Below are 13,849 nucleotides of genomic sequence, written 5' to 3' on the forward strand. Positions count from 1 at the left end.
GGGAAGCCTCAGAATCATGGTGAGAAGTGAAAGGCACTTCTTACATGGCAATGGCAAGAGAAAAATGAGGAGAAGCAAAAGCAGAAACCCTGAATCTCACGTCAGATCTCATGAGACTTATTCACTATCATAAGAATAGCAAGGGAAAGACCGGCCCCCATGATTCTATTACCTCCCCCTGGGTTCCTCCCACAACATGTGAGAATTCTGGGAGATACAATTCAAGTTGAGGTTTGGGTGGGGACACAGCCAAACCATATCATTCCACCCCTAGCCCCTCCAAAACCTCACATTTCAAAACAAATCATGCCTTCCCAACAGCCCCACAAAGTCTTAACTCATTTCAGCATTAACCAAAAAGTCCACAGTCCAAAGTCTCATCTGAGACAAGGCAAGTCCCTTCTGCCTATGAGCCTGTAAAATCAAAAGTGAGCTAGTTACTTCCTAGATACAATGGGGGTACAGGTATTGGGTAAATACAGCCATTCCAAATGGGAGCAATTGGCCAAAACAAAGGGGTTACAGTGCCCATGCAAGTCCAAAATCCAGCGGGGCAGTCAAATTTTAAAGCTCCAAAATGATCTCCTTTGACTCCAGGTCTCACATCCAGGTCACGCTGATGCAAGAGGTGGGTTCCCATGGTCTTGGGTGGCTCCGTCCCTGTGACTTTGCAGGGTACAGCCTCCCTCCTGGCTTTCATGGGCTGGCGTTGAGTGTCTGCAGCTTTTCCAGGCCCACAGTGCAAACTGTCAGTGGATCTACCATGATGGGGTCTGGAGGATGATGGCCCTCTTCTTACAGCTCCACTAGGCAGTGCCCTAGTAGGAACTCTGTGTGGGGGCTCCAACCTGACATTTCCCTTCCACACTACCCTAGCAGAGGTTCTCCATGAGGGTCCCACCCCTGCAGCAAACATTTACCTGGGCATCCAGGCATTTCCATACATCTTTTGAAATCTAGTGAAGCTTTCAAAACCTCAATTCTTGACTTCTGTGCACCTGCAGGCACAACACCACGTGGAAGCTGCCGAGGCTTGGAGCTTCCGCCCTCTGAAGCCACAGCCCAAGCTGTACGTTGGCTCCTTTCAGCCACAGCTGGAGTGGCTGGGACACAGGGCACCAAGTCCCTAGGCTGCACACAACACAGGGACCCTGGGCCTGGCCCATAAAATACACTTTTTCCTCCTGGGCTAGAGATAACTAGATGAAGCCAGTACCTGGAATAAACATATTCTTTGTCATATTTTTTCTTATGTCTTAGTGACATAAAACTAGACATTTAGTGGTACTTAGGCAAACAGTTGAATAAACAACTAGCAATTAGCAGGAAAACTGGTTGAACATAGAAAGTTTAGTAACCATTCTAGTCAACTCTGTGTTCTTATTTTTTTTGGATTGTTGACTAGGTACTATGGATACAGTAACTAGAGTTACCTGGGTAAGAGTTAAATACAGAATCCTCCATAAAACTAGAATAACTGGTTAAAGACAAGTATAAAATTTCATTCTTCTCAACATTTCTCATTTCTTGTTGGAATAATGAGTTAGTTCTGTTAATGTGTAGTAGTACCTAGGTTACTACAAATCAAGAACTAGGAAGAGATGACTAGACTAGGATAAGTATTTGACACCAGGATGGTGAAAACAAAAACCAGTGTTTTCAAATAGAAACTCTTATTTCCTGTGTGATTAATGAGTTAGAATTAGTACTGGAGCTATCTCTATGAGATGTGGATTTCATTTTGGGGGGTGGTACATACTCAACAGATGAACTTTTGGGTCATATAGTAGTTCTATTTTGATTTTCCAAGGAACCATTATACTGTTTTTCTTAATGTACCAATAACATTTCTGCCCTGTAAGGGTCCCCTTTTCTGCACACCCTAAAAGGGTTTCATTTTCTCCACACCTTTGCCATCATTACTTTTTATCTCTTGACTTTTTGCTAATACCCGTCCTAACAGGTGTGAGGTGATAGTTCATTGTGGTTCATTTGCATTCTCTGATTATTAATGATGTTGAGCACATTTTCATAAACCTGTCAGCCAGTTGTGGGTTTTCTTTCGAGAAATGTCTATTGAAGTCCTTTACCTATTTGTAAACCAGACTTTTTTTTTTTTTTTTTTTTTTGCTATTGAGCTGTATGAGTTCTTTATATACTTTGGATATTAACTCGTTATTAGATATATGGTTCACAAATAGTTTCTCCCAAACCATAGCCTGCCTTTTCATTTTGTTGATTGTTGACTGTGCAGAAGCTTTTAGTTTCCAGGCTGCTCACTTGCCCTACATATTTCAGCTTCCTAGACCCCCACAATGTGTGAATGTGTGAGCCAATTGCTTAGAGTAAAGCATATCGTATATAATATTATTCATAAATAAATACCATACAATAGTAAATAGATGTTTATGACATATATTACACACACACACACACACACACACACTCACACAAATATCCTGTTGGCTTAGTTTCTCCTTCTCTGAGGAACCCAGCCTGATACAAATACCCAGCTGAGCGAGTGTCTTTGCTGATCTTCACCGCCTGAAGCCAGTGCTTTAAACCATGAGAATGAAACATTGAGGGGCACTATGTGGACACTGGGAGAAGGAAGTGAGATGGAAAAGTTCTTTGATTGCATCCAAGAAGTGAATGGTCCTCAAGGTGCAGCAGAGGAATTTGTAGGAGAGAGGGATGATTGATTGACGGCTTTTTTTTTTTTTTTTTTTTTTTGAGGCAGAGTTTTGCTCTTGTTGCCCAGGCTTGAGTGCAATGGCGCTATATTGGCTCACTGCAACCTCTGCCTCCCGGGTTCCAGCGATTCTCCTGCCTCAGCCTCCTGAGTAGCTGGGATTATGGGCATGCGCCACCATGCCTGACTAATTTTGTATTTTTCGTAGAGATGGATTTTCTCCATGTAGGTCAGGCTGGTCTCAAACTGCCGACCTCAGGTGATCCACCCACCTTGGTCTCCCAAAGTGCTGGGATTACAAGCGTGAGCCACTGTGCCTGGTCAGTTGACGTCTTCATATAGCCCTCCGTCTATCCCAGTTAGCATGGAGGGATTTTAGGTAGGTCATACAGAAACTGGGTAATGATGGCAGGTGTGGAGGAACAGAATGTACCACTGAATGGGAGGTCCGGGGGAAACATATGGCGGAAATATTCTCCCGTGCCACGTGATCTGCCACAATTGAACATGGGGAGTTTAGGAGGGGCGACATGTCAGTTTGGGAACTATCTTTAGGGGTGCTAACCCAAATCTCCCTTTCTCCAACTAGAGCACCCTGCCTTCCTCATTAGATGTCACCCCCCCCCGCCCCCGACTTCATCCGCCATGTCCTGATGGTGCTTTGTGACGTATAAGGCCTGCCTTCCCACCCAGGGCTACCATTGGCTGGGTAGTGGAGTGTTGACCAATCACAGCTCAGGGGCGTGATTGTCTCGTCCTGGTATCGCGAGAGGGGTATATACAGGGAGGCCAGACACCCTGGAGTTAGTCGACCGTTGCGAGACGTTGAGCTGCGGAAGATGAGTCCAAAGCCGAGAGCCTCGGGACCTCCGGCCAAGGCCGAGGAGGCAGCAAAGAGGAAGGCCTCCTCTCAGCTGAGCCCCAGTGGCCCGAAGAAGAAGGTGAGTGACCCTCCCAAGCTCCTCCTCGTCTTCCCCTCGCCTCCTTCCTCACAAGAAGCCTCTCCTGTCCTCACTTGGCACAACCCCCCAACCCGGTCCCCACCGCTTCTGAGGACACGTCCCTGTTCCCAGCCTCCTCCATCCTCGTCCCTAAACCACAGCCCTTCTGTGATCGTCCCTGTTGTCCTTCCAGACTGCCAAGGTGGCCAAGAAGGGAAAAGCGGTTCGTAGAGGGAGACGCGGGAAGAAAGGGGCTGCGACAAAGATGGCGGCCGTGACGGCACCTGAGGCGGAGAGCGGGCCAGCGGCACCCGGCCCCAGCGAGCAGCCCAGCCGGGAGCTCCCTCAGCACGAGCTGCCACCGGAGGAGCCAGTGAGCGAGGGGAGCCAGCACGACCCCCTGAGTCAGGAGAGCGAGGTGGGGGAACCACTGAGTCAGGAGACCGAGGTGGGGGAACCACTGAGTCAGGAGAGCGAGGTGGAAGAACCACTGAGTCAGGAGACCGAGGTGGAAGAACCACTGAGTCAGGAGAGCGAGGTGGAAGAACCACTGAGTCAGGAGACCGAGATGGAAGAACCACTGAGTCAGGAGACCGAGATGGAAGAACTACCGAGTGTGTAGACGGCCAGCTACTCCCCTATCTCCGAGAGCAGCGACTAAGTTCAGGCCCAGCCGCCAGACCTCAGAGATCTCACCAGCGGGGTGCTTGCCATACTGTTGATAATAAAATGAATGTGTTGCAAATTGATCTGAGTGACTCCGTGTTCTCTGATGGTGGGGACGGAGGGAGGGAGGGGGGAAGAGGTGGTGTGTGGGGTGGGAGGGAGGGAGGAAGAGGAGGTGTGTGGGGAGGGAGGGAGGAAGAGGAGGTGTGTGGGGAGGGAGGGAGGAAGAGGAGGTGTGTGGGGAGGGAGGGAGGGAGGAAGAGGAGGTGTGTGGGGAGGGAGGGAGGAAGGAAGAGGTGGTGTGTGGGGAGGGAGGGAGGGAGGAAGAGGTGGTGTGTGGGGAGGGAGGGAGGGAGGAAGAGGAGGTGTGGGGAGGGAGGGAGGAAGAGGAGGTGTGTGGGGAGGGAGGGAGGAAGGAAGAGGTGGTGTGTGGGGAGGGAGGGAGGGAGGAAGAGGAGGTGTGGGGAGGGAGGGAGGAAGAGGAGGTGTGTGGGGAGGGAGGGAGGGAGGAAGAGGTGGTGTGTGGGGAGGGAGGGAGGGGGGAAGAGGTGGTGTGTGGGGTGGGAGGGAGGGAGGAAGAGGTGGTGTGTGGGGTGGGAGGGAGGAAGAGGTGGTGTGTGGGGAGGGAGGGAGGGGGGAAGAGGTGGTGTGTGGGGTGGGAGGGAGGGAGGAAGAGTTGGTGTGTGGGGAGGGAGGGAGGAAAAGGAGGTGTGTGGGGTGGGAGGGAGGGAGGAAGAGGAGGTGTGTGGGGAGGGAGGGAGGAAGAGGTGGTGTGTGGGGAGGGAGGGAGGAAGAGGAGGTGTGTGGGGAGGGAGGGAGGAAGAGGTGGTGTGTGGGGAGGGAGGGAGGGAGGAAGAGGAGGTGTGGGGAGGGAGGGAGGAAGAGGAGGTGTGTGGGGAGGGAGGGAGGGAGGAAGAGGTGGTGTGTGGGGAGGGAGGGAGGAAAAGGAGGTGTGTGGGGTTGGAGGGAGGGAGGAAGAGGAGGTGTGTGGGGAGGGAGGGAGGGGGGAAGAGGTGGTGTGTGGGGAGGGAGGGAGGGAGGAAGAGGAGGTGTGTGGGGAGGGAGGGAGGAAGAGGAGGTGTGTGGAGGGAGGGAGGGAGGAAGAGGTGGTGTGTGGGGAGGGTGGGAGGAAGAGGTGGTGTGTGGGGAGGGAGAAAGGACAGAAGGAAGGAACAACTGGTATGTGGGGAGGGAGGGAAGTGGGGTCCCGCGGGGTTGAGGTCACAGGGACAGGTCACAGTTAGCCAGACAGGAGGATAAGGATTGCGTCATGGCTGAGCACTGGAGACAAATTTCCCCTTCACAGGATGACTCCGCTTCTTATACGGTTTGTTTCTTCATGCAATCTTGCTAGCACATACACCAAGTACCAAGAACTGGATTCTACCTACTTAGGTTTCACTGTCAAAATACCTTTTCGGTTATAGAAACCGATGGAAGAATCGTTTCCATCTCTTTCCTTTCAGCGTCCCCTCCCTACAATCTAATATAATTAAGAAGAAAAATTCAAACTAGAGAAAAATCTATCTACTTGAAAAAAGCCTTTTTATTTTTGCAACTGAGGAGACAGAAAGTACATATTTCCATACATTAGAAATACACAGGTCTTTTCTATATCTAGTAGAATTTACTATATACAAATATATGTAAATTTTTATATAAATAAAATATACAACTATATTTACTATAGACAAACAGATTATATGTTTACATATAAAATATATACATATAGACATAAAATATGGAATATATATTTATAAAATATATAAATATAAGTAAATGTAAATATAGATTATACACATTAGAAATACACAACTCTTTTTTGTACATAGTAGAACCTATTATGTATATTTATATATTAATATGTCTTATGTTTTTATATTTATAGATTACATATATAAATATTTATATTCTATATATTATATATAAAACATTAAACATATGTTTATATTTATAAATAATATATCAATATAGACATCAAATCTATATATGAAACCTATCTATAAATATAAATACATGAAAATAGATATATAAATATAAATATATATAAAATATATATTCTATATGTGATCATTTATTTTAGAAGGTAAGGTGTTGTGATTGTTGAAGCATCCTTCACAGATAAAAAAAGAAAGGAAATTATCATTTTAAGAAAAATAAAATAAAAATAAAAAATAAATAAAGTACAAAATTCCCAGTTGTCAATAATTATAATGAGAGAATAATATAGAACTTGCTATATATAGAAAGGATGGGTATTTCTAATGTGTATATATGTAATGTACATTTATATATATAATTATATAAATGCACAGATCTTTTATATAGCATAATGCACTGCTGTATTTCTAATGTGTTATATATATTAAACCTATATTTATATATATTTATGTAAATACATATTTATATAAATGCACAGGTATTTATATAAACATATAAACACACAGGTCTTTTCTATATATAGTAGAATTTTATATAGTAGAATTTATGATACATTTAGAAAAGACCTGTGTATTTCTATATTTATATTTAGAAAAGACCTGTATATTTCTAATGGATATATATATAGTTTGTATTTATATGTATATTTATAGATAAATATATAATCTCTGTACATTTATAGATAAATATATAATCTCTATATATTTATATATCTATTTCTATGTATTTACATTTAGATAGAGATCTATTTCACATATAGATTATATAAATATTTATATTCTATGTAAATATATAAATACATATATAAATATGTAAATATATTTATATTTATATATAATATATAAATAATATATAAATATGTAATGCATAAAGATAAATATACAATATATAAAATATATATTCTATATGTGATCATTTATTTTAGAAGGTAAGCTGTTGGTATTGTTGAAGCATGCTTCTCAGGCAAAAGGAGAAAGGAAATTATCATTTTAAGAAGAATAAAGTACAAAATTATCACGATTTAATTTCCAGTTGTTAATAATTACACAGACAGAATAACTCATGTCCTTTAATCTTACAATGAATAGCACGTTAAACTTTTATGTGATTCTGAAAATATGAATTTCCATATAATAAGGGTTTGAGATGTAAAGCACTAACTTTATAGGCAGTTTTCACTTGTTACATACATTGTTCTTATACCTTTAAAGATGTTAAAATTAATGGTGGCTTTGAAGAGATGGTAGCATCATTTGAGAAACAATAAATGAGTTCTGTTTCATCCTTTCCTTGGTGTGGTCAGGGCTTCACTTCATTAGCTTAGGAAGGGATTTCAGAGCTTTGCAAGTTGAACTTGTAGCTGCCTCCTATGGAATCTTAGGAAACCTAAGACGCTATACCACAGAAACAGGGCGTTGCCCCATGTCCTGAACACCATCATTTTGTGGTATATTTCTTTTGTATTTCTTATATGGAAATACCATATAAGGATGAGCATGCTTGGTATAACTCAAAGCCTGTTTATTTGCAAGGCTGTATTGACCCTGGACGATAAATATTTGTATGTTACGGATGGGAAACAAGTCCGCATGAAAAGCTCCTGCTGTCTTTTAGGAAAGCGTATTGGCTGTGGTTGTATATCTCTTTCCAAAGGGAAATTGGTGAACTCTCTGCTATAGTTTTTTCCATAATGACAGCATAAAAACTGAAATAAACTCATCTTGTCAGTGGTCACTTTTGGGATTGGTGTATATTAGGGAGCACTTTTGCAGTGTGTTTCAAAATTACATTCAAGGATTAATTTCATGCACCTTATTTTAATGCCATATTTCCATTCAAGCTCTGCATGTCACAACAGTCTCTGATGATTCTTTTGGCATTGAAATAATTATCCATGGCACTTAAACCGTGTTTCTTTCATCATTTCATGGCAGTAGGAGCTTCAACTGCTATTTGATGGGAACCCATCCTGACTAGCTCTTTCACTAGGGCTTCATGTTTTATTGTGATGATTGGCAGACTTGTGTTTCAGACATTTTCAGATTTGGAAAGTTACTATGATTTTGAAATTATAGATGCAAAAATGTCATTGAATTTACTTTCACAAACTTTTAATTCATTATAGACAATAAGAGGTTTAATCAGAAATCAGGCCAGGTGCGGTGGGTCACGCCTGTAATCCCAGCACTTTGGGAGGCCAACGCAGGCAGATCACTTGAGGTCAGGAGCTTGAAACCAGCCTGCCTAACATGGTGAAACACTGTCTTTACTAAAAATACAAAAATTAGCCAGGCGTGGTGGTGTGCACCTGTAATCCCAGTTACTTGGGAGGCTGAGGCAAGAGAATTGCTTGAGCCCTGGAGGTGGAGGTTGCAGTGAGCAGAGATTGCAAGACTGCACCCACTGCACTCCAGCCTGGGTGACAGAGCAAGACTCCATCTCAAAAAAAAAAAAATCAATAATTTAAGTAATCTTTTAATTTGTTGGAGCATTCACAAATACTACATCTTCATTTAAGTCTCTCTTTATTCTACATGTTATACACACAGTTAAATTAGTTAATAAGAGTGTTAAATACTTTCCCTCCTTCTCCAACTACCCACAATCTCAGGCTTAAAATAAACAGTGGAATGAGTAAAGACCCAAAATAATATAACAGCAAAAGTGCAGTTGACTTTTGTAATCAAATGATAAATATCAAAGCTTCCTGACATTTTAGGCAAATCTTCCTGTGTCCCTAAAAGGCAGATCCCTTTGACTGCAGTCATGAACAACAGGTGATCTTGAGATTCTCATCTGTCAAAGACAGTTGGTGGGAGAATTTGAAAACACCTTGTACATATTAAAGACCTAAGCATGAGATGATGCATACATACATATGTCTCTGTCTCATTAGACCGCAGGAAATAGGACACATGGCAGGAAGGCTCACTTCGATTCCCCTTGACCATGCAGCTTCCTCTGCTCCTGACTCCTAAGAACTTTCTGACCTATTGGTCATTCCCAGCTTCAGATCCCCACACATACAGATTGTTTTGGCCCCACATCAGTGATACACACGACACAGAATTGCTCTCAAAAAACACTCCGGAATTGAAAAATGACAGGAGAAGCTCAACGCGATGGCTGGGTACCAGAGGGAAGGCCTTCCGCTGTTTTGAACACTGATGCTAAGCTCTAGAATAACTGCAGCTGCAGCCTGTTGGACCTGGGCATGTGTCAGGCAGGGTGTGAAATGCTCTCCATGCATGACCTCATTTCTCCCTCACATTACCCCTATGGATTAATCGGGGCTCTAGAGAGACGCTACCAACAGGTTATCAGCAAAGACAGATGAGAGGGGATTTATTAGGGGAATTAGAGGGTGAAAAGTCTCAGGACAAGCCGTCTGCAAGCTGGAGCCCCTGGGATGCCAGGAGTGTGATTCAGTCCACACCCAAAAACTTCAGAACCAGGGAAGTGGATGGTGTAATTATCAGTATAAAAAGAGCCTGAAGTTCTGATGTCCAAGGGCAGGAAAAGAAGAGTCTCAGCTCCAGGAGAGAAAGGGAGGAAAGTGCCTTTCCTCTGCCCTGTTTCTTCTATCTGGGCCCTCAGAGAATTGAATGGGGCCTGTCTCTATTGAAGACATCTTCCCCACTCTGTCCACCAGCTCACGCCAATCTTCCCAAGAATACCTGTGCAGGCTCACCTAGAAACAATGCTTTACCAATTCCTGACGTATTCCTTAAGGCAGTCACGTTGACACCTGAAATTAACCATCACACCCTGTAAAATGAGTAGTGTCCCCACTGGACAAATGAGACAGACAGTTTGAGTAACTTTCTTATACTGCTTATAGGTTATAGAGTCAGGATTAAAACTCAGGTCTGCAAAGATCAAATTCTAAACTCCACCCTCTTAAGGACTGCTGCTCAACACTGTGGAAGCAGTACTGTATTAGACACTGTACAAGGATTGAAGAGGCATTCGAGACACATCCCCTGCTTTAGGGACCACATCCTAGCTTGCATTCATGACAGGAGTCATGTTTCTGTGACTCTACTATAGACCCCGGAACCAAGTGTGAATTGGCACGCTTTAGGTGTGCATAAGCTCTGCAGAAATCCTAAGAAAGAGCAAGATAATTATAGGCTCAATTCATATAGGGAAGTTTTTATGAAAACAGCTTTTAGCCAATTCCTGAAAGAAAATATTTTTACTGGCAGAAAAATGTTCTGCTGGAGAATAACTAGTTGAAGGGCTTTGGGGGCAAGGGGCTCTGGACACATGTCCACAGAAGTGGGGAAAAAAGACACACAGAATAGAAACAGAATTGGGGACCCTTCAGGAAGAGAAGTAAGGAAAAGTGCTAGCCCAGAAAACTGATATGTAATTTTAAATCTTAACTAGATTGAGAATTTGGATACAACTCAAAACCAGATAAGAGTAATTGCACTAAAAAAAAAATGGCGCAGAGCAGGGTAAATTAAAATAAAAATTCATTAATAATGAATTAAATTATTCATTCAACAAACATTTATTGGGCACCTACCATGGTCCAGGTAGAGGGCTAGATGCTAATCAAAAAGTAATAATCGCTGCCATGACTGAGCAATGCCTATGAGTCATCCTTAGAATGGTGCTGGAAGATAGATGGGGCTGTCTTATTCCATCCTGAGTTTACATGAGATGACCCTGAGGACCAGCCAGGCTAAATAACCTGTTCCAGATCACCTAGTACTTGAACTGAAGCTTGTCTGACTCCAAAGCCCACACATTCTCTGATACGCCATGCAGCCAGAAAAGGGCAGTGAAGTACTAAGGTTTGCTAAGGTGTTGAGTATATGGAATAAGATACTCAGGAGTATTTTTAAACTTGTGGTAAAACACACACGACACGACATATACACTCTTAACAAATGTTGAGGTGCATGGTACGGTATTGTTAACTATATGCCCATTGTCCTACAGTGGATCCTTACAACTTTCTGGGATGGTTAATATTGTCAACTTGGTTGGGTTGAAGGATGTAAAGTATTGTTCCCTGGTGTGTCTGTGAGGGTGTTGACAAAGGAGATTAACATTTGAGTCAGTGCACTGGGAGAGGCAGACCAACCCGCAGTCTGGGTGGGCACCATCCAGTCAGCTGCCAGCGTGGCTAGAATAAAGCAGGCAGAAGGAGGTGGGAGAAGCCGACTTGCTGAGTCTTCCGGCCTCCATGTTTCTCCTGTGCCAGAAGCTTCCTCGAACATCAGACTCCAAGTTCTTCAGCTTTTGGACTCTTGGACTTACACCAGTGTTTCGCCAGGGGTTCTCTGGCCTTTGGCCACAGACAGACTGAAGGCTGCGCTGTGGGCTTCCCTACTTTTGAGGTTTTAGGACTTGGACTGGCTTCCTGGCTCCTCAGCTTATAGACGGGCTATTATGGGACTTCACCTTGTGATCATGTGAGTCAATACTCCTTAGTAAACTCCCTTCATATATGCATCTATCTTATTAGTTCTGTCCCTCTAGAGAACACTAATACACTTTCTCGTCTTGTATGACTGAAACTCCATGCCCATTGCACCTCAATTCCCCATTTTCCCCTCCCCCAGCCCCTAGAAATGACCATTCTACTTTCTGTGAGTTTAACTATTTTAGATATTTCATAAAAGTAGAATTGGGCAGCATTTGTCCTTCTGTGACTGGCTTGTTTCACTTAAGCATGATGTCCTCAGGTCCATCTGTCCTGTAGGAGTGGTTTCTGACATCCTACAAAGTGAGAGGGTTTTGAAACTTGTGAGACACGCACAAAGGTGGAGAGACTACTATAGTGATCACCATGTTTTCATCATGCAGCTTCAACCACTACAAAAGTCAGCTAATTCCATTTCACCTGTTACCCTCTCCAAACCTGACCCATCCCCTGCCCAACTCAGTTATTTTAAAGCAAGTCCTAGATTACTTTTTAAGTAAACTGACTTGGGTGTGTTTAAGAATTTGCCTCAAGTCAGATGGTTTTGATTTTTTAATTTTTTCCTGGTGACAACAGTAATCCAAGATTGAGTAACAATTATTCAAGCCTTACAGAAGCACACAGAGACTAACATTTTATAGATGTTACATTTTATAGATCCTCAGTGAGGATCTATATTAGCGATGTGATATATGCCACTGTAAAGCTCTTTCCCACCCTGTCCATGTGCTAATGTTGACCTCACAATGTTGTGAGCTTACGTTGCTCTCTAACGCTGTTCACTTAACAGTATAGCCAGACAATGATTTCATCATGGAACTGAAGCTGAAGATGCTGTTCCAACCTCTGCCTGTTACCCAGTTCCAATGTTGCTTCCACATTTTTCAGGTAACTATTCAGCAACTCCCCACTCTATTGGTACCAATTTACCATATTAGTCCATTTTCATGCTGCTGATAAAGACATACCCGAGACTGGGAAGAAACAGAGATTTAATTGGATTTACAGTTCCACATGGCCGGGGAGGCCTCAGAATCATTGCAGGAGGTGAAAGGCACTTCTTACATAGCAGCAGCAAGAGAAAATGAGGAAGATGCAAAAGCGGATACCCCTAATAAAACCATCAAATCTCATGAGATTTATTCACTATCATGAGAATAGCACGGGAAAAACTGGCCCCCATGATTCAATTACCTCCCTCTGAGTCCCTCCAACAACACGTGGGAATTCTGGGAGATACAATTCAAGTTGAGGTTTGGATGGGGACACAGCCAAACCATATCAGGTATTATAACATAATAAGAAATACATGTTTAGTCTCTGGCCCTCAGTTCCTTGCACCGGAACTTGCCAGGAATGCCTAACAACCTCTAGGTAGAGGTGCTAGGAGAATCTTTTGTTCTAATATTTTGTATTTGACCCTCAGTTCCTGACACAGAGCCTTTAAATCCCTAGGAATGTTTTGGGTGATAGGAGCATCTTTTGTTCTCCTGGTGGGCTCCTGAACAGCCTCACGATGGAAGCAGATTGCCAGGGAAACCAACCATGTCATTAGAGGGTTAGAGCTCCCTCTAGGAAGGGGAGAGCAACTGAAGGTTGAGTTGATCACTTGTCTTAGTCCATTCAGGGTGGTATAACAAAATACCTTTGCTGGAGGAGGAAGAAGATGAAGGAGGAGAGGAGAAAAATAAGAAGAAAAGAGGGATGAGAAGGGAGAAGAAGAAAGAGAAGGAGGAGGAGAAGGAAGAAGAAAAGGAAGAGTGGAAGAGGAAGGAGGATAAGATGAAGATGACAAGGAGGAGGAAAAATAGAATCTTAAGAGACATTAACAAATGACTATCTCTAAGTGACAACATTATAGTAACTTCTACTGTTTTTTATTTTCAAGATTTCCAAAATATCATTAACTATTGTCGTAATGGGTACTTTATAAAATTAAGAGAGTGTAACAAAGCTGAAACCCCAAATTTTGTGAAAAGCATGATGCATAGGAGTCAAAAGCTGCTATTAGGAAAAAAAAAATTAGGGACAGGGCCCCAAGCATTACATGAGGTTAATGTTGGTCGTTTTCTGATGAACACAACACAGGAGAATGTGAGGATCAGGCTTGAGGCTCTACCCTTACTTTCAGTAATAGGGGACAAGAAAATGTCTGCATCAAAGAATCAA

The 13,849-nt window shown here is 43.1% G+C and overlaps 1 protein-coding gene across 1 annotated transcript; it reads left to right on the forward strand.

Moving 5' to 3' along the window:
* The first annotated feature begins 3,379 nt into the window (after positions 1 to 3,379).
* Positions 3,380 to 4,382, forward strand: LOC100970257 (variable charge X-linked-like). The gene is made up of 2 exons (NM_001427529.1): positions 3,380 to 3,633; positions 3,827 to 4,382. The coding sequence occupies exons 1-2, from the start codon at positions 3,532 to 3,534 to the stop codon at positions 4,253 to 4,255; spliced, it is 531 nt and encodes a 176-aa protein (NP_001414458.1). The 5' UTR covers positions 3,380 to 3,531; the 3' UTR covers positions 4,256 to 4,382.
* Positions 4,383 to 13,849: the final 9,467 nt, after the last annotated feature.

This window comes from Pan paniscus, chromosome X, assembly GCF_029289425.2.
Source record: "Pan paniscus chromosome X, NHGRI_mPanPan1-v2.0_pri, whole genome shotgun sequence".
In the NCBI taxonomy this organism is placed as follows: Eukaryota; Metazoa; Chordata; class Mammalia; order Primates; family Hominidae; genus Pan; species Pan paniscus.

Excerpts from the sequence above, each read along its gene's own strand:
- LOC100970257 (NM_001427529.1), top strand. The coding sequence starts at position 3,532 with ATGAGTCCAAAGCCGAGAGCCTCGGGACCTCCGGCCAAGGCCGAGGAG. Across the intron at positions 3,634-3,826 it reads CCAGTGGCCCGAAGAAGAAG|ACTGCCAAGGTGGCCAAGAA; the intron begins GTGAGTGACCCT and ends TTGTCCTTCCAG.